This window comes from Simochromis diagramma, unplaced genomic scaffold (genome assembly GCF_900408965.1).
Source record: "Simochromis diagramma unplaced genomic scaffold, fSimDia1.1 OVJJ01000603.1, whole genome shotgun sequence".
In the NCBI taxonomy this organism is placed as follows: Eukaryota; Metazoa; Chordata; class Actinopteri; order Cichliformes; family Cichlidae; genus Simochromis; species Simochromis diagramma.
In genome coordinates this window covers 21,813,134-21,833,751 of record NW_024387414.1, presented here as the reverse complement: position 1 = coordinate 21,833,751, position 20,618 = coordinate 21,813,134, and the positions used below count along the sequence as shown (strand labels likewise).

Below are 20,618 nucleotides of genomic sequence, written 5' to 3'. Positions count from 1 at the left end.
ATTTTGGTGCCATTTACAATTAAGAAATACAGATAGTTTCTCTCTTTACTCTTAAAGTTAACAAATATGTTTTTTATATTTATCAATCTAAAAAAAAATAAACATTTAGTCTGATTTGATGTTACAATTAAAAAAGTGTTTGTGTTTTTATTTGAAGAGTAAATATCTAGTTTCAGTTGTATATTTTATGATGTTGGTGTTTGGCTTGATTGTCAGCACAAAGAGGGAGAGAGAGAGAGAGAGAGAGAGGAACAGAGAGGAACAGAGAGGGAGAGAGAGACAGAAAGACTGGAGGACATTGATAGCAGCTGATGGAGTGTTTTTCAGTGGTGAGTAATACTATATAGTCTTTTGTGTCCAAGTAGTTCATACATTTAAAGCTATAAAAGAAACCCATTATACATTTTGAAAGCAGTCATTGAGAAAATGTTCCACTTGTCCTACTTAAGCTGCTTTTCTTCTTTTGTCCCGTCAGTCTCTGTTTGTTAACATGTACAGATTTTCCCACGTTGCTGACTTAGCTGTTATTTCCTCTTTCAGTGTGAATACCTGCATACGATATTTGGAAATTACTGCAAGTAACCCCCACTGTCTGTGTGACACGTTAATTAGCATTTCCTCTTTCCGCTTCAGTCTGTGTGGTCATTGTCTGCGTGTTCTCAACAAGAAAGACACATAACAGGAGAGCATAGAGGCAGAGAGGCAGGCGGAGCTACAGACAGACAGAGTTACAGAGCAGATCACAAAAAGGAGATTAGAGCAGAGGCAGCTGAAAGGATATCAAAAGCAGTAAATAGTTTGTTGAAGGTGGATATGGCCAGGTTAGATGTCACAGAGATGTTTCATGGCATTTCGTTTCCTGGACACCTGCACACTCAGGATTCCTTGAAATATGCTGTCAGCTTTCCATTTCTGGATACGGATATTCTCATAGTGTCTTATCCAAAGTCAGGTAAGAGAGAACAAACTTCCAAAGATGCACACACACACACACACACACACACACACACACACACATACACACACACACACTCCAGTCTAACCAGACGAGCAGGTTAAGCAACTCAGTGAAAACATGGTGAAATAGATTGTGGTGAGTTTAGCAATTTACATAATAACTTCTTACTTTTCATTTTAAGCATTTCATTGAGTTTGAGTAACTTTCTATGGTTTATATGACTGAATTTCATCAATGTGGGCTCATCAATGCCTCTCACTCATTCCTCTTAACAGGTACCACATGGCTACAGGAAGTTGTGACTCTCATACGCACCAGAGGGAACCCAGGGTTGTCCCAGACTGTTGAAAACTGGAAAAGAGCTCCTTGGTTGGAGCATTATTATAGCTCTGCTCTGCTGGAGGCCTTACCTACTACAGCTCGAGTCATCACTACACACTTGCCTCATCACCTGCTGGGCCCTGCCCTCCAGCACTCCAAAACCAAGGTCATTAAAGTGCACATTTAATTGATAGATTTATTCTAAACATTCGCCAGTGTTGGAGGCTGTTACCCACTGAGCCCATGCCTGCTCTCTGCAGCCTGGCTGACGTTAGCAGTTTGCCGCACCAAACTAGTCTAATAAGGGGATTTATAAAACTACTGACTATACTGACTATTTAAGACCTAATACTGAAAGCATAACGTGCCGGCATCAGATCTTTAAAATGTGCATGTGTATTTTTAACACAATGAGACAAGTTAATACATTTATCAAGCCAAATAATGTCCAATTTGTAATGTCATGCATTCATTTAAAAATAATTCCTACAGGACATTATTAATTATTTTGTGGTAGATCCGAACAACAAACAACACTTCTTTATCTGATCAGGCAGAGTGCCCAGTTGACTGTAGTGTGGAAGCTTAACTTAACTCCACTGGTTTGGCTGGTTTATATACTGATTTGACAGATACCCTGATGTACACAGTAAGCTGAGTTTTGACTTTTATTTGTTGTTGTTGTTGTTTTTACTAGTTATGGTATTATTTACACTTTGTCTGTCAGATAACACAACTAGTTGATTTTTCTGCTGTAAATCTCATTATTAAGTTGTATCTCAGTAATTGTGTATTTTTTCTTTTAAAGCAAAAACACAAATCACAGAGAAACATTTCAAGATTGACAGCTTTTTCTGAAAAAGCACTGTCATGCAGACTTGACAGACTTTTAGGTGCCATGAATTTAACTGATAAATATTTGTTTTTTTTATGTTTTTGTTTCCATTGTGGGAAAGCGTCTAATTCTACTTAACAATCTTGACTGCTGATAGAAGTCTAGGGATGATTTCTTGAGCGTAAAGGACAAAGCATAATTTCTTATTAAGTAAAGAGACCACACCCAGCTATGACACTGTGGGTCAGCTGTCCAGTTAAATTAAAATCTCTGAAAATGGGGGACTATGTTTAAAGGTCTCTGCAATTTCTACAGTTATTGCAAAACTTTTGTGAAACTCCTGGAGTAAAATCACATAGTCTGGTTTAAAATCCTCTGTGGTTGTGCACAGAGGGAAAGATTACCACAAAAAGGATCAACTAAATATTTATGGACATAACTGTGGGTAAACTTAACAAGACATGTCATGTCACAGGTCATCTATGTGAGCAGAAATCCTAAAGATGTGGTCGTGTCCTTTTACCACTTCCACAAAATGGCCAACTTCCTCCCTGAGCCTCATTCATTTCCAGAGTTTTTGGTCCGATTCCTGGAGGAAACAGGTGAGGGTGACTGTTTTGCTTGTTGTATCATTGTGCAGCTACAAGTTTCAATCTGATCAGATGTGCAGTATTTCTTCACACGCTTGTTTGTTTCAGTTTCTTTCGGTTCCTGGTTTGACCACATTAAAGGCTGGACCAGTCAGATTAATAGCAATCTGCTTCACGTCACCTATGAAGAAATGTCGCTGGTAAATTATTGCATCACAGCTAAGCACACTATCCCCTGTAAAATATTCATTTGCTTTGTTCCCTGGTCACAAAGTCAGACGCAGGTCTGAAAAGTGGAAGTACACTTCTTCAAACTGAACCCTATGGCTCATTACATAATTATTTAGCATTTCAAGGAGGTCTCTCATGTCAGTGAAGTGAGGAAATTTAAATTGCACTCTTCTTCCTGCTGCCAGGACCTGCACGGCACCATAAAGAAAATAAGCTCGTTCCTTCAGTGTCCCCTGGTGGAGGACGAGGTCAACAACTGCGTGAAACACTGCAGCTTCAGCAGCATGAAGGAAAACAAGATGATCAACTACACTCTCGTCCCTCAGGAAATAATGGACCACAGCAAGGGCTCCTTCATGAGAAAAGGCAAGTTCTGCTGGACTGTAAGCAGATTAGATGTCTGAGAGTGTCTTAATGTGACCAAAATAGTAGCTGCAAAAATGCAACTTGCTGATAATCTACTGACAGACTTTTGGTAACCTATGACACATTGAGAGCTCTCATCAGTGTGTCATAGGGCATGATAGACGAATCTTAGAGGTCTCAAGAAAATAAAAGGAAATGGAGGAAAATTTATGTTCTCAGTAGCTTTGCTTTTTGCATCATTTCATCTTCATGATAATTATCTTCAAAATAAGTAATGAGAGAAAAACTGTCTGTTTGGTTTAGCTGCACAGTTCACCGTTCCTGTTCACAATAAACGGTCTAAATGTTTTTAATTTCCTTTCAACTGAATAACAACTTCACCCAGCCTAACCACAACCTGTTCACAATACCGCCATCTAGAAGGAGATATACAGAAATATCACCTTTGGTCTTCTGGCTGTGAAACTATTCAATTAATATTTAATGACTCAATTATAGACATTTGAATTTTTGAAATTGTCCCTTTTTTAGTAGCATAAAATGACGAGGTAATTATTCAGTCTTCAATAGTCCTATTCAGTCTTGTCATACATAAAGGTTCAACTGAATGGTAACTCTTTAATATAAAACACAGTACTACCCAGTAAACTATAACCAAATCCCTTTTTAAAATACATTTCTGATTTATATTTGAAAATCACGTCTTTGTTGGCCTTCAGACAACAGTTTTGATGGCTAAGGAACCAAACAGGACAAAAAAAAAAGGATCATTTTGACTTTTCTCTCTCTGTCTTTCCTTTTTGCAATGCAGGTAAAGTGGGAGACTGGAAAAACATGTTCACAGAGGAGGACAGTAGAAAATTTGAAACCGTCTTCACCTCAAAGATGATGGAGAACTGCACTTTAGAGTTTGTGTGGGAGTAGTGGTCCTACAGACCACGAGAGTATAGATCACATCAACTGATCCCTTTCAAACTAGTTAATCATTTATGTGTGGATTACAGTATATGTTAACCCTTCACTTGTTTTGTGATAATTATGTTTTGAATTCTTTAATTATGTTGTTCATGTGAAACCTACAGTGATGCTTTTGAGGTTGTCTTCTTCTTCTTTTTCTCCTTTTTAAGTTATAAATAGATTAATAAAGCTTATATGCTTGAATGTGTCATGTCATCTTTGTTTCCTTGGTTCAAAACAGGTGGCACTTTACACTTCAGGCTAAGAAGTTGACAGTTACGTAACCATGACAACAAAGAGCAGAGGGAGAAGTCCAGGTGACAGGGTTTAACATAAAGCTCTTTGTCCCCATGCCTGAGTCGTCCTTGTGTGTCCTTTTACTTCAAACACCTCACCTCTGTTTAAGCAGATTTATATGCATAAAAAAGTAATTTTATTCAAACATCAGGTATCTGTTTGATTTGGATTTGAATTTTTGAAGCACAACCACGCTTTAGACTTTTTAAGCAGTCTCTTTAGTCTGTATGTATTTATGTCTGCGTAACAAGTGTGTGATGTTGAAACTCACAGCACTTAACATGAGCAGCCACTGAGCTTGCTTTTTATTTCACAGGTGATTGTCTGTGCAGTTCATGTTGATGTCATGGTCCTGGGCCATGTTGGCCCAGTATTCTTAGTTTTTGTGTGTTTTGTATTTTGTTCCCTATTTATGCCTTGGTTCCTAGGTTATTTAGTTAAGATGTTCCTTATTTGGTTACCTCCTGTGTGCCCCTGTGTATCTGTGAGCCCTCGTCTCTCCTTGTGTTTTATTCCATGTTTTCCCCAGCCTGTTATGTCTGTGTTCTCCCCGTGCTCTCTCTCCTCCTGTCTGAACCTCCGTGTACTTCCTGTTTTACTTTGACAGTCTCTCGTCAGTATGCGTCATGTTGTGTTCCCCGTGTGTTCCCACTTCCTTCGTTAACCCTCTGTGTATTTATGTCTGCGTCTCCCTCAGTTCGGTGTCGCGTTCTCCCTCATGCTGTGTGTGATTCTCCCTGTGTTTCTTGGTGAGCGTTATATTTAGTTTTCCCCAGTTTAGTTTTGTATTACCCGTGATCTGCCTTTCCAGCAATAAAGCTGTGCTCTCTGAGTTTATTCCCCGTGTCCCCGTGAGTGTGCGTTTGGGTCCTCTCCTGCCTGCCACACAGCCGAATCATGACAGTTAGTGTGCAAGAATCTGCGTTTCAGCTACTTCATTGAGTGCGTTGCGTGCACCTTTAAATCGAGACGTCATCTGGCCTGATTTGAAAGAAACCATTCAAACTCAAGCTTGAACAACCTTGAAGCTGTGAAAGCCCCCTAATGAAAGAATCATCACTTCTGAATGCTTAGGCCTTCTGCCTTTGATTGTGAGATAAATATGTCTTACAGAACATTCAATAAATTTTGGATTTATTTATCTTTACCATTTATTAGGGATACACATTTCCCTCTGTTTATAAAAGACGCTGGCCTCTTCTTCGTTTTTCACCTTCTGTCACTGATTATTTCGATTTTTGTCACAACGTCCTGAATATTCAAATTGACAAGGGCACACATGTGCTGCTATATCAGCTGCTGATAAAGCCCCATACACAGCCCCACATGCAAACACCGGTGATTGAAGCTCTCGAGCTGTTGTTGTGCACACAGGCTCACACATTTTGGTCATGTGAGAATTCACTTCACACCTCTCGTACCCCTCTCTGACTCTGCTGAGGGCAAGGAGGTTGAAGGGTAAAGCTGCTGCCAGTGTTAATTGCTGCAGATCATGACGGTTTAAACACAGCAGGACTTTTAAAAAAATTGGATTTTTCTTCATTTAGCCTCATATTAATCATTATCAATGATGATGGCAGAGTGTTTTGGCAAGGACAAGCTGTTTGGCTGTCACAAAGGTTGCTGTAAGCTGTAATTAGCCCACACATTCTGAGATTTCTATTTTGTTCTTAGATCAAAGATTTTATAGACACATTTATAGACAATCTACTTATATACAAGATGTTTAACATGAGTTATGGCCTGCTCTGGATGTTATGAGATGGACCATGTGTTTTTGAGTAGTTGGCCTCCATTCCTGGAGGAGTGCAGCATGCGGCTGTGCAATGCTGGTTGGTTGTGGCTTTCTTTAAACATGTTGACGCTGCATCTCCCAGGCATGTTCAGTAGGAGGCTTACTGAGAGTAAATCCTGGCCAAGGAAGTATTTGGATGTGCTCCTGATCCAGAAAGGTCTGTACTACTCTGGCAGTGTGGAAGTGGGGATTCTGCCTCACATGTTGATGTGGTAAACTGAACCAAGTCTCAGATGTGCAGGTGAGTTACTTTGTGTTTGGTAAATAAACGACTACTACTATGACAAGAATGTAGTAATTTATTCCACGCTAAAACCGGTAATAGGAAGAATAAGTCAGGAAGAGGTCGTACTCTATGTGGTAATGAATGGATTGATGATCCTGATATTTAAAAATTCATTATTAGACTAAACGGGTTCTTGTTGTTAAGCATCATCTCATATTGATTCTCTATATTTCGCTGTTTAGCTACAGTATCCTATAGATTTGGTGGCTATTAAAGGAAACACATATTACATCACACTGATACAAACAACATGTGCATCCTCCAGTCTGATAAAAGAAATATTCTCCTTCTTGGTCCTATGTGAAAATCTCCCTAAAACTTGAATAACTGGTTGTGCCACATGCAGCAAAAACTACAAAAAGACATTTGTTATAATTGGCAATTAATCTTTCATCATGGTGGAATTTTGGCCCACTCTTCTTTGTAGAATTGTTTCAGTTCAGCCACACTGGAGGGTTTTTGTGCATGAACCTGTTTAAGGTCACCCCAAAGGATCTTGAAGAGACCACTTGTTGTTGTCCTGCATAAGTCAAGTGTGTTTGAGCTTCAGGGTATAAACTGATGGCTGCACATTCTCCTTCAGGATTTTCTGGTAGAAGATGAGAACTTACTTTTTCACACAGGGTCAGGTAGGTTTTTCTCTTATTAAATTAAATAATCTTTTAAAGACTGGAGTTTGCATTCACTTGGGTTATAGTTATCTAATATTAACAATTCTTTGATGGTCTGAAACATGTGGTGCAGGTGAAGAAGCAGAGTCTGTGTTTCTGAAGAGAACTTTAATTCTGGGAAACAAACCATTTGTTTGTATTATGGGTTTGGAGATCTTTGATTTTTAAATCAATTCTGTTAATATAATATTTAATCACTGAAATATGACCTTAAGACAATTAAACAACAATGGCTCCAAAATGTACCTGTTATACTGTGCACATATACAGTTTGAAAGGCACAGTCAAATCATATTTAGCGTTTTAGGGTGTCACATACTGCAGATTTATATTTCACTGCACAACGACTTGTGAAACTGAGGAGGAAAAAGCACAGTGGCACAGTTTTATGACAGCGGCAGTGGCGTACAGCTACAATAGTGACTTTGTTGTAATTGGTTGCAGAAGGAAGTGTACATCTTTGAAGTGTTGCACTTAAATGCATGTTGTCTTTTTGTGGCGTGCTGTTGTTTTGCAAAAAACAACGAGAAGTTGCTTAAGATTCTGCGCAGAGTAAACTTCTCCCTGTTACTATTATCCTCGCTCTGCAAGCCTCTGCTAAAACCCTCCCTCAGGAAAAAAGTGTTCTCTAAACACATGTCTAAGCTTTATATATGATTTTCAGTCTACAATGACTTAGTATCAACTTATTATCCAAACTTCAAAGGCAATACACAGCTGAGTCATGACAACTGGTTGTACTCTGGGCAGGAAGGCGTCACAGTGCAGAGGACTCAGAGTATTTCAGTTCCTCTCTAAACCACACAGTATTTTAAAGAAGAACATACTGGTTCCCGTCAAGGAGTAGAGTGTAAGTAAAAACAAAAATAACAGTGTGATGTGAAAGACTTTAGGCACCAGTGATTTGCATGGAGCCTTAAATACTTATAATACTTGACTACAGTACCTGAGTGAAAATATGTAGTTACTTTCCTCCACTCAATAGAGGCATCATCAACGCATTAAAAAAGGGGCTACCCATGGTAATTTGATCTCTATAGCATATTTAAAAGCAACAAGGTTGACTACAAAGCAATAGAGTTTTAAGACAGAGTTTAAAAGACTGTAGAGGCTTTTCAGTATGAATATTGAGCGGAAGGTTGTTCCACAGTCTCGTGGCTGTAACTGCAAAAGCCGGATCCCCTCCGTGCTTAATTTGAGACCTCAGCTCTATTAAGAGATTCAGGCTAGATGACATCACTCCAGCACTAAAATATCTATTTGATGAATTCAGTCGAGGTGTCAGTAAAGCATGATCATTATCACGTATAAGAATATATGTAAAAACTGAATACAGACATGGATACTCTTTAATGGATTTTAATGATTCTGAAAAAAAGAGAAATCAGGAGGATAGATACTGGCATTTCAGCACAAAGACTGGTTTATATTTTAATCTTACAGTTGTTTTGATGGCTGACTCTATTATTTCCTGATAAAATCTGAAGGGAAGTGTCCAAGCAAGCACGTCTACCACGAATAAGGCTATCTATGATTAACAAATGACATGAAAAAAAATCCTGCTCTATTATTGCCTTATCAAAAAACGTGCAGTGCAGTGAATATGGCAATGGTCAGTGAAGCCTAAAAGGTTTCCCAGTTACCCACAACAACAGAGTACATAAACCAGCAGCTGAGTACACAACGCACTTCTAACTGACTGACTGGTGTCACAAAGACCCATTCTTTCCCATGAAGATTAAATTTACAGAGTAAATTTGCCTTGAAACTGAGTTCCTGTTTGTTGTGACAAATAAGCAGGACGGGAACTACAGGAACAGGGCTGTGTTGGGAAGTCTGAATAAAGAGCTTGAATAAAAATGACCAGACGACAACAATAATGACTTCCTGTCAAGATGAACCCATATGAGTTCAGGACCTGCTAAAACTTTGAACTGAATTTTACGTGTGACACCTCTTTTCGTTTGGCCTCATGCCCCACAGTTCATCAGATGTGACATATAAACCTCCAAAATCTTGTCTCATCTTTAAAAGTTTGGTGTTTTTACAGAACTTGGGTAACAAATATTCAGTAAAGTGGCAGTTGAGAGCAGTGAATATTTTAATCATGAATGATAGTCTATATGCAGTTAAAAAAACTGAATTCAGTTTAAGAACTAATGCATATGATTGTATAAACTAAACAAAAATGTAAGTATGCATTTAAAAAAAATGTCCATGTTAATTCTACAGCTGTGACCTATGCTGGTGCTTTCAGGGGTGATGGAGTCAGACAGAGCACTCCCTGACACTGGTAGAGAGTAATGGTGTTTGACAGGGATATTAATATTTTAACAGCCATGGAGAAGAACTCCTTGCACTCTGCTGCAGATCAGATAAAAAAAAAGAAGTACTTTTTAACTCTCTGGATTTTTATTTCAGCTAAAAAAAGGTCAAAGCATTAAATGATTTTGCGCACACTTCAGCGAGCAGCTTAAGGGGTAGAACTTCTTTTTCTATTGTTCCTGCCCAGGACTGTCAGCATGCCAGACAAGTGAGCTGTTTTAAGATCGTGAAGTGATTTACAGACGTGGAATTAGTATAAAAACAGTCAGACCACCAAAGAAAGGACTGTAAATTCATGTTTTCTTCTCTTAATCGTGAGCTTTCAAGGGAAAGTCCTGGCCATGGGAAGCTCCTTACATTTGTGGTACGATGAATGGTAGGTGTCAGTAATAAAGATAAATATCTTTGATGTCTCATTTCAGGGGCAGTATGTTGGTACAGTGAGGCAGTTTGGTTTAAACCTCCTAGTCACCTGCAGTCTTTTAGAGCAGAGGTACCAAAGAGTTTGAGTTCTCTCCTGGTACCACATCTTCACCTCCTACAGTCCCAAAACATAAGAGTTAGTTTAGTTGTTGCTTTGATTTCAAACTGTTTAGACATCAAAGTGTTCGGTTGAAACATGTACAGAAGGAGTGAAGATATATTGTCAAGTTTCGTGCTATGTGTGGCAGAAAAGGCCCCAAATGGATTTGTTAAATGAAAACGCATAGCTTGATGGGGAACTCAACAAAAAACAGAAGCAAACAGAGGGTTTAAAAACATGGGAGGATATAAGGGCAGCGTGGCAACACATGTATGTATCGGTATATTAGATGACAGGCTATCAAAATAAAACAGGAAGTAACAAACAAGGTAAACAAACATGGAGATGAGACTGACTTTTACATCACTTCACGCCTCCTGGATGCCTCTATTGGAAATGTTGGAGAGAATATGATTTTTGACTGTCTTGGGTTGACTTATAAGTTTTTCTTTTCTTTTTTTCCTGGTAAAATCCTGCTCTCCTCCTTTTGTAAGATAAAGTAACTAAAGAAAATCACCATAATTAGAAATGCATGAAGGAAGAAATGAGAAGAAGGAAGAGAATCACAGTATTTCATTTCTTGAGCAATTTTATAAAAGCCAGCAGCAGTTTCCATCGTGGAGGCTGGGGACTATGGCAAGCAGATGAAATGACTCACTTATATATTTGAGATGATAGTAATAAACACCATCAGTCTCATTATGCCTGTCTCCTTGACCTAAGCTTGTTTGTCTTTACAATACAATGAAAAAGATTCCGAGGAATAAAATCAATCATCTCTCCTCCACACTTTGATTTTTCCTTCTCTTTTATCTTTGCTATCACATTGAATCAACTAGACAGGCGGCTGTCGTCATATCACTGTTCAGGGCATTTGTTGTTGAGACAGTTCGTGATTTGTGGCAGAGTAAACACACCTGCCAGACAAAAATATCTTTGAAGTCTTGCTGCTCTAGGTGAAAGAAAAAAAATGTGGAGGCAACACTTAAAGTCCTCAAATTCTGAGTTGGGTTATTTTCTTTTGATTTATTGTTAACTTTTGCTTTCACGCTGATGACTGCACATGATGAAATGCAGTCTCAACCTTTGAAGCTCTTAAGTCTCTTTTCAGAATGGGCAACAGGGAAACTTCACGTCTGCACAGAGCAGTTCCTCATGAGGACGCATTATTAATCTGACACCTGTATCAGCAATGATGTCTCACATCATTGTGTTTAAGGAAAGTAGACAAAATAAAATTCAGTTTTTAGCACAGATGAAGTTAAGGTTTGATTACATTAACACATCTTTAAAATTACAAATGAGAACGATTTAAGTAGTTGGTGAAAGTCAGTAAAAGATGATACGGAGCATTCTGAATACAACATAATTTTTCTTTCATAAATTATGGCCCTTTTAGAAACATCAAGGAGGACAATAAAAGGTTATTGGTTTCACAAACAAATCTGACCCATGCTCATAATTTCTTTTTTTAAGAAGCTGAGATGGATCAGTAGGACTTGGTGGCTACATCCATATTTGCATAGTCACTGGTCCAAAGGTTGTGCACCCATTTGTCCTTTTACATCATTTCATAACAAGTTGATATTGGCAACATCTATTCACCACATAACCAGCCAAAAGTCTCAGACTGACAGCTTAGCTAAAAGGAAGCAGTTTTACCATTTTAGAGCTGTAATAGCAGCAGCATTCTCTTCCTTGACAGAACTCCTCACCAGTGTTGTGGAGTTGTGTTTCGCTTGCAAGTGTTAGTTCAAAATGTAAAATTGAGCCAAATGGGAACCTCCAAGGCTAAAAAATTATGCCAATGCCAATGTTTCTCAAATGGCCACTTGCAGCTCCAAAAGTAGGTCAGCCTTCTTTAAACTAACCACAGCCAGCTACAATATGCATGTGTATCAGTGGATGTATGGCCATTAATTAGAGTTACTGAACTGAATCTCTTGTGCTTTTGGAGGACTTAATATGATTAGCCTTCTAATAGTATTGGTTATTGCCAAATACAAGAAATCCCATTTAAGAATAAGTTTATGCTTACATTTTGATGAGTGAAGGTCTAGAGTCTCTTTCTTAACACTAACTAGCCAATAACTGAGCACAACACTCATCCAAATATGGTCCAAAAATAAAGAGTCAGATAGCAGTGGGTAATATTAATGTCACATCTTTAATATACCGTCTTTGAGTAGAGCTCCATAGCAGCTGATGGATTTCTGTTATAACCTTGGCACAACATAACGTGAACACTTCCATAATTTGATAACTGAGCTGTTGTATTTTATTAGACCTCACATCATCAGAGCTTTCTTTGTTAATGTATTAAATGAATTATTAACAATTTTTTCAAATTTTACATCGCACATGTTGGACAAAGTGGTTAGCAAGATGAAACTCCTTTGTTTACGATGCTATATCACTGAAGCTTGTTTACTTGCTAATGGTCATTGTGTTTCCATATGAAGCAGCAATCATAACTGATCCCAGAGCAGTAAAAGCTGAGACACTGGCAGCTTGCTTTGTATACTGGTCTTTCCTTAGTTAACGGTGAAATACTAGTGCTTTATCCACAAGGAACATGTGCAAACCACCAGAAAAAAATCTGCTAGCATTTTAGCCTTAGGTCGAGTCTTAACGGGAGATAAACACACCGGTTTGACAGAGAAAGGTGCAGTTTCCTATGAGCATGAAACAAGCGCAACTTTCAGCGAATTGCAAGAAGGCAGTAATGTAAATGATGGATACACATATTAATTGACAGTTGAGGAGCTTTATGACATCACTGTCCAAGATGAAAGGAGAGAGATTGCTTTTACTGTGGTACATTTTAATGTCTGTTCCTTCTTCTTCTTTTTTAAAAAAAAAAAAAAATTCAGTGTATTTTTCCCTCTCTTCACAGATTTAAATGATACAAAACAACAGGTGTTACTTCACAAGCACTTTAGAAAAACAAATCGCAGATTAAACACCTCCTCAACACTTAAAGGACAGCCGAATTACTACTGCCTTTTGTACATCGCAGACATTGCTTCAAAGCGCACAGCAGTTGATGTGTCTGTATCACCTCTCATAATGCTGTGGATCCAGGGCAAATACGAGGAAAGCTTCATATACACTGCATGCTTGTACCTAGTGCAGGATTTATCATAGGAAAGGATCCCTGCAGCATATATGTCCCCAGTTTCAGGATCTGTGACAGCCAGAGCGCCACCTGCATCCCCAAAACAGACATTCTCCTGATATTCTGTGGCAGCAGTGCAGATCATGTCATCATCTACAGTTGGCGTGAGTGCAAGACTTTCATATTCAGCCCTACACTCAGAGTGATTGGCCAGTGGGACTATGATGTGTTTGAGAAAGGGAGAAGGGGTGAGAAGGGGTCCCCAGCCCCATCCAGTGATAATTCCTGACCCACGCACGGCCTTGGCCAGGTCCTGGCCTCTCTCTGGTAATGGGATGGGGGTCACTTTATCATTTATAACGACAGGCTGCTTCAGCTGGATCAGAGCCAGGTCGTTGTTCCAGTCAGACTGATTCTGAAAGCCTGGATGGAGAACAACCTGCAGGAGGGAAATGCAAAAGTTTGTTCTTAAGTTTGATGTTGCATTTAGCTTTGTATTTTTTTCACTTTCAAGCAGTGCTTCCTAACACAGAATAAACGTGTAATGAAGTATGAAGTAAGAGCCATTAAAATGATGACAAATTTCCCGCTGATAATAAATTTTAAGGTCTAAAGACACGTAAGTATGCCAGATTTCAAAGAAGTTCATAAAAGGTGATATATTTTCACATGAATCATTTGGTCTCATTCAGTAGAATTCACATCACTCACCCTGAAGGTTTGAACAAATTTTTTTAAGCTCAGAAATGCTAGCAACTATGTGGTGTTAAAAAGCAATCCTTTCATGACTTAACTTTGACTTTAATGAAAAAGATATCCACATACTTGATGATTTTATAAACTTGTGGAACCTTAAAAACATGGTGTGTATGGAAATGACAGAGCAAGAAAACAAAAGAAAAACAAACATATAGTAAAATAATATAATTCTTGACTCTACAACAGTTTCCTTTCCTCACCTTCTCAACAGCAACCTCATTGGAAGATTTAGCATCATCCTTTTTTGTAATTCCCAGGTACACTTTAGGGATGACAGGCTCCTGTCCCTGAATGTCCTCCCGACTCTTCCTAACAAAAAGGTTTCTTCCAGCCGTCAACACCCAGCGGTCAGAGATGAGAGCACCGCCTGCATAACCTCCATCCAGTATGCTCTCAGCAATGTAGACCATGGCCTGCCAGGGCACATGAGGAGCCAGTTTCCCACCAACCATTCGCCTGGAGCGGACTGATGCTGTCCTGGAGGCTGGGAAGTTAACGCAGACATTCTTATTTATAATCCTGTCGATCCTGTCAAATATTGTCTTGGCCTACAGTTCAAGTTTACACAATTTAGTCCATCACAAAAAATCTTCGCCATCCACATTTTACAAAAACTATTGACCTCTGGAGACCATTTATCCACATACTGGGACATTAGACGTTATACTCGACCGGCACCTCATACTTTAATTCTGCTCAGTAAAGTGTTTAAACTCATTATCAACCTCTTTAAAATACTTTCTGTTAAAAAAGGATACATTTTTTACCTGTGATGTCCAACTAAATCCTAACAAAAGTTTGGGTCTTAAGTTAATGTGTTTAGATGGGTTAGTGTGACTGACAGAGGGCAGCATGGTGGTGCAGTGATTAGCATTGTTGCCTCATAGCAAGAAGGTCCAGAGTTTGACTCCACCATCTGGCCAAGACCTTTCTGTGGAGTTTGAATCTTATCTCCTAGTACTCTAGCTTCCTCAAATAGTCCAACATGCAGTTATTGGGGTTAGTTTCACTGATGATTCTAAATTGCCCATAGGTGTCAATGTGAGTGCGAATGGTTGTCTGTCTCTATGTATTACACCTGTGAGACTGGTGACTAGGGCTGGCCCATATCATACCATTCACGGTAGTACAGGTATAATGTTAGGCAAGGATAAGAAAATGAAATATCGCGATAGAATATGGGTAAAATTCAGATTATTTTTCCGACTATAAGGCACTCTCAAAAATCGACAGTGCACCTTATAATCCCGTGTGCCTTATGTATGAATTCTGGTTGTGCTTACTGACCTCAAACCGATTTTATGTCGTACACTGCGCTCAAAAATCTGTCAAATGTTTTAGTACGACTTTGCTAAGCTACGAACCCGCAACGCTTGATGGATTGTCGGAGCATAACGGCTACCGTAGTCAGGAGCCTCCCGGAGTGATACGTACTGTGCTTCAACATAATATTACCGTATTGTGTGTGTATGAGGACCCCAAAATGGCACCTGTTAAGAGACATGCGTATGAAGCGGATTTTAAACTCAAGGCGTCACGCAGTACAACTTGGGAACAGAGCAGCTGCGAGAAAATTCAGCATTAATGAGTCAATGGTACAGAAGTGGAGGAAGCAAGAAGAATGAGTTGAATAAAGTTAGACTTATCTGACTGCTTTATTTTGCTTAATGCGCCTTAGAATCCTGTGCACCTTATGATCTGAAAAATATGTATTTGACTTATTTATTTGGCACACTGCAGTTTCATGTTGCAAAGCACCTCTTTTTAACTTTTGTGGATATTATACATGGTTATGCTCAGGATATGTCCATATATTCCACTGCAAATGCCTTTTGGTTAAACTGTCAGCAAGGCATTTGCACTGTTACATTTTTATATAGCTTTAATGCACATAAAAAACTGCTGCTTGTTTAAGTGAAAATACATTGATGGAGGGTTTTTGCACTGTAAACTATTTTGTCTCGCATCAGTTACATCATCAGTTATATCGTCATCGCAAATTTTCAAATATATCCATCCATTCAAATTGGTTGAAATTAAACATTTAAAGTAAACTACTGTGCTTTGCTGCAACTCTTAGCCCTACATAATTTGCACAAAAAACAACATTTATGCCCATAATGCTGACTTTAAGTAATGTGATCACATGTACATTTTCCAAGTAATTTTGTCACATAAACACAATGTAAACCATTCAATTCAATGGCATCTGGTCAAATGCAAGCACAGAGTATAGATTTGTTGTCCTGTAGTATCTTTGTTTTCATTCATTTTATAGTATAAAGTGCTTTGAGATGACTTTTATTGTCATCTTAATTTTTTTTTTTTTTTAATGAAGCACAAATTTTTTGGTATTCCCATAAATTCTAATTCATTTGTTGTTGTTGTTGTTGTTGTTGTTTTAAAAAACAGCTTGCAATTTTTTCATTGCCTGAAACTGTCACAAATGTTACGTTTGACTCGCTCATCCTGTTTTGCTGCTTTCTAATTTGTTCTCTCTCTGTCTTAATGAGACCTCCTGCATAAACGGATATTTAGAACATGTTTGTTTTAGGCGTAGACCTTAAGGACACTTTGTCAGTTTGAGCATTTCTGCTTTGTTAACAGCACTTTTGCTCTTTCCCATTTTCCCTCAAATAGCTCTTAAACCTAATTAATAAAACATGACCTGCTTGATGTCAGGCTTGTCACATTTTACTTTGTGCCCTTCAGTCATTAAAGAATATTGTTATCTCTTCCTGCTTTTTCTGCAGAGCTTTTCCATCTGAATACGACACTTTCTTGCTCTAAAAAGCCTTTTCAAAAACAACAGACTTTAAATAATGTATCATGGAGCAAAATATGGGATCTGTTCTCTGTGCTTTTCATCCACTAGTCTTTTGTGTGGCTGAGATAATCATGAAGACCGCTTTAACTAATATATTGATAGCTCCGTTCAGCACTGAAAGACTATCATCAGTTTTCTTCTAATTTTACATTCTTCTGGCAGAATTAATATACCAAGAATGAGTTCCAATATTTTGTTCATTTATTGTATTAAGTACAGCACATAATGTATTACAAGAAATGAACAACTTATTATTTTAACACATCACAGCAACAATGAATGGATTTAGTATCTGTGCTACATTTCTTGTTTTCTTTGTCTCATTATGTTAATATTTTTAGTAAACAATAGCATCCTTTGTCTTATTAAAAATGTCTTTTTCATCACGTCTCCAGTGGGTTCAGTTATCTTTCACTAAAAACTGATTGTTTGGATTATTGTAAAGTTTTTATCAGCTGTTTGAGGAGAAGCAGGGAAGCAGAAGATTTCCCTTTCAAAGGCAGTAGCCTCAGAGCCAAATGAAGGGAAAAAAAGTCACTAGTCCTCAGATCCCTCAGGAAAGCACGTGTCATTTAATGCAGGAGTTATCTGTCTGAACAGCAGCTGCAGAGGAGGTTTCGCTATAACCCAAGGGTGTCAAAGTCATTTTAGTTCAAGGAATACATGAAGCCCAATTTCATCTCAAGTGGGTTTGACCACTAAACTCACATTTAATACCCTGATATTTATAAATTCTTCCCGTTTAGTTTAAAGAAGTATAAGAGCTTTCTTGCAGTAATCAAATTGAATGGTATACCCATTTACAGAACTGATGAACAGCCTGCATTTAAAAAAAAAGCAACTTTGGCAGCTCTCACACCACACTGTGGTATGCAAATGTGTTAGGTTGCAAAAATAGACCAACAATATAGGAAAAAAGTCTAAAAACAACAAACAATTTTTTGCAGCTGTTACTGTAATTTGCAAGCCCACCCAACTGGCATGATTTGGAGCCCTTTCACAGCCCACTTCTACGTTTGACACAGCTGGTGAAAACTGTGTTTTTCACAGCTTTGAACTTTGTGGATGCTTGAAGTGAAAAAGCGGCTGCTGCTGCTGATACTGAAGGAAGTGCAGTGGTAAATGTCACAGTAATCTGAGAGTATGGCAGTAAGTCAAAATACGGTTTGTTCCACACTCATTTATCGGAACAAAGCTGGAATGGATTACCATAAAATTTCATGTACACAACAATATCACAGGGGTATTCCCTGTATATTGTCATTTTGTTTTAGTTACGTTTCCGAATTTACAAAATCAGTTCAGTTAGTTACAGTTAATTATTTTTAAAAGTCATGTTTATATGTAATTAACAAAAATGTCTTTTGACATATAGTTGTAGTTTTTAGTTTAGTTTTGGTTAAACTTTACTGAACTTTACTGAGACCCATACTTTAAACTGCAAGCGTTTTGATTTTTATTTTTTTAACTCGTGGTTTTTAGAAGCGATGAAATGTTTCTCCAACTGAAAACGCAACATTGAGATAAGAGAATCAGCTTTCAGGGTAACTTGATGTTTGAATACTTTTAACTATCCTTGTTTGAATTATTTGACTTTTTGCTGTTATTTCTTATTCTGAGGCCAACTGAGCCTACTATACTGGCTGACTGATCTTTAGCTGTGATAACCTCTGATTATTCTGCTGACATTCAAAACAAGTTGCTCTACTACAATCTGCAAAATGAATGACTTCTTTTTGTAGTAAGTGCTAATTAATGTCAATTGTTAGAATGCTTACATGGATATTTACATCACTGGCTTACTTATAAAGCAAGATATGACACGATAAACATATCTGTTAAATATCAGCTGTCACGGTGAGCCAGTTAGCGTGCTGACGTCTCAGTTTGACTCAAAGCAGCATTGCTTTTTAAGGCTGTTTTTTTTATTCTTGGCTGGTCAAATACTATACCATGCAGAAACCTTTTTGTTACATGAAATATTGAAGTAAAAAGCTTATTTCGAATTAAGAGTATATGTGTTACCTAACACAGAGGCTTTCATCCTTTCTTCAGCATGAGCCACATCTGCCAGGCAGGCCCACGCAGCCAGGACGACCACAGTCAGAGAAAACCTTCACACGACAACAAGAGAGAGAAATGATGAATAAAAATTAAATGCCTCTGCTTCTGTGGGTCGGTGGAGCTGGGAGCAGATAAAAAAATAGAATGAGAAACTGTAAGGAGTCAGTTATTTAATTACTGAGATCGATATTTCAGCATTGGATTTACAGCATGTAGGAAATGATAGATGACGAATGGAAAACCTTTCATGGTAAAACAATGCTTTGATTTATGGATTCTAATTATTAAGAGATTTGATGAAAACCAAAAAATAATCCAACTTACACCATTTTGTGGATCATATTCTCTTCTTCAACAATGCTAAGTCTCTTCTGTCGAGTGTGTTGTGCATTTTTCTGCTGGGAGTATTTATATCTGCTCAGAGGCAGCACCTCTGCTCTGGAAATTTCTGTTTAGAACAAAAGCATCGATTCCTGAAATCTAAAATAAATAATTGTGCAATCTGACTTTTATTCCTCTATTCAGACGCTCTCTAAAGACTAGAGTCAGGGTGTATACAATCTGGGGCATATCCATCGTTTGTTAATATATATGATATATTTTGTTGTATAATAAACTGAATTAAATTAAGTATAAAAATGCACAATGGCAAAATACCATAGCACAGTGGTAAAACGTGTTAATTTCTGCTGGTTTAGTCTATTTTTTAATTTTTCTTCTTTTTTGTATTTTAACACTTTGGCTCAGCAGTGGATCTAACGAACTGCAGGTTTTGTAATTCTGTGTTTTTTAATTTTGCATAAGTATAACAGTTTGTACTTTGGTCATAGATTTACTTCATAGTTTACTAAAGATAAACAGTGCTGACGGATTCTGACACACTGCTATCACTTGTGGATGAGAAGTATTTTGCAACACTGTGTTCTGTTTATTTTGTTATTACACAAAACGAGGTTCAGATGAATGGGTTTGTCTGTAGGGAACAAAAACGCAGCATTTCATCAGATTCATGGAAGTAAATAGTTACCTTGTGCTGGAATAATTTAGATGTGTTTCACGGTGGGAAGTCCAGAATTGAGGCTTTGGGCATTTATTTAACAGAGGCTGTGTAGAGGTTACTCAGACGTGCAATTAAAACACGTCTGTGTTCACTACAATGTTCTTATTAGTGATTATAACTTTATTTCGCATTGGGAGTGGTCTAACCAAGGTTGAAACTATCAAGAGGAAGAATCATACAGCCTTAATGCCTAAAATGTTGTGATGCGATGTAAAATGAAATCAGAGTTTCTCAGAAGTAAAGATGGGCAAAGGGCCCAATATCATCAAAAGACTCTGAGAGAAATCTCTCTGCACAAGAGACAAGGCCGAAAATCAATACTGAACGCCTATGATCTCTGGGCCCTCAGGCAGCACGGCATTAAAAATAGTCATGGTTCTGTCATGGAAATCATTGCATGTGCTCAGGAACACAGTTAACTATGCTAGCCACAGACGCAGGTTAAAGCTCTATGACACAAGGAATAAGACATATGTGAACATATGTTTTCTAGAATTGCCACGATCTTCACTGGGCCAAAGCGCATCTAAAATGGACTGAATTGAAGTGGAAAAGTGTTCAGTGGTCAGATAAAACAAAATTCGTATTTATTTTTGGAAAACATGGAAGATGTGACCCTCTAAAGGGACTAACAG

At 38.1% G+C, this 20,618-nt stretch overlaps 2 protein-coding genes and 1 long non-coding RNA gene across 3 annotated transcripts; 1 reads left to right on the top strand and 2 right to left on the bottom strand.

Moving 5' to 3' along the window:
* The first annotated feature begins 162 nt into the window (after positions 1–162).
* On the top strand, positions 163–4,462 carry sult5a1 (sulfotransferase family 5A, member 1). The gene is made up of 7 exons (XM_040012087.1): positions 163–329; positions 541–952; positions 1,234–1,445; positions 2,590–2,716; positions 2,813–2,904; positions 3,121–3,301; positions 4,113–4,462. The coding sequence occupies exons 2-7, from the start codon at positions 814–816 to the stop codon at positions 4,223–4,225; spliced, it is 864 nt and encodes a 287-aa protein (XP_039868021.1). The 5' UTR covers positions 163–329; positions 541–813; the 3' UTR covers positions 4,226–4,462.
* An 8,547-nt stretch (positions 4,463–13,009) lies between these two features.
* On the bottom strand, positions 13,010–19,367 carry LOC120721407 (haptoglobin). The gene is made up of 4 exons (XM_040011703.1): positions 19,248–19,367; positions 18,885–18,973; positions 14,233–14,516; positions 13,010–13,712 (listed from the first exon to the last, which is right to left on the bottom strand). Exons 1-4 carry the CDS (start codon positions 19,262–19,264, stop codon positions 13,152–13,154), a joined length of 951 nt encoding a protein of 316 aa, XP_039867637.1. The 5' UTR covers positions 19,265–19,367; the 3' UTR covers positions 13,010–13,151.
* LOC120721408 lies at positions 16,510–18,878 on the bottom strand. The gene is made up of 2 exons (XR_005693160.1): positions 17,724–18,878; positions 16,510–17,667 (listed from the first exon to the last, which is right to left on the bottom strand). It is a non-coding gene; the product is annotated as an uncharacterized LOC120721408 (long non-coding RNA).
* Positions 19,368–20,618: the final 1,251 nt, after the last annotated feature.

What these genes read in the sequence shown, in the direction of transcription:
- sult5a1 (XM_040012087.1), top strand. Translation starts at nt 814, where the DNA reads ATGGCCAGGTTAGATGTCACAGAGATGTTTCATGGCATTTCGTTTCCT. An exon ending in AGTGTCTTATCCAAAGTCAG is followed by an intron (nt 953 to 1,233) that starts GTAAGAGAGAAC and finishes TCCTCTTAACAG; the next exon opens with GTACCACATGGCTACAGGAA. An exon ending in CCTATGAAGAAATGTCGCTG is followed by an intron (nt 2,905 to 3,120) that starts GTAAATTATTGC and finishes TCCTGCTGCCAG; the next exon opens with GACCTGCACGGCACCATAAA.
- LOC120721407 (XM_040011703.1), bottom strand. An exon ending in GATGAAAGCCTCTGTGTTAG is followed by an intron (nt 14,517 to 18,884) that starts GTAACACATATA and finishes TTAACTTCCCAG; the next exon opens with CCTCCAGGACAGCATCAGTC. An exon ending in ATGAGGTTGCTGTTGAGAAG is followed by an intron (nt 13,713 to 14,232) that starts GTGAGGAAAGGA and finishes TCCCTCCTGCAG; the next exon opens with GTTGTTCTCCATCCAGGCTT.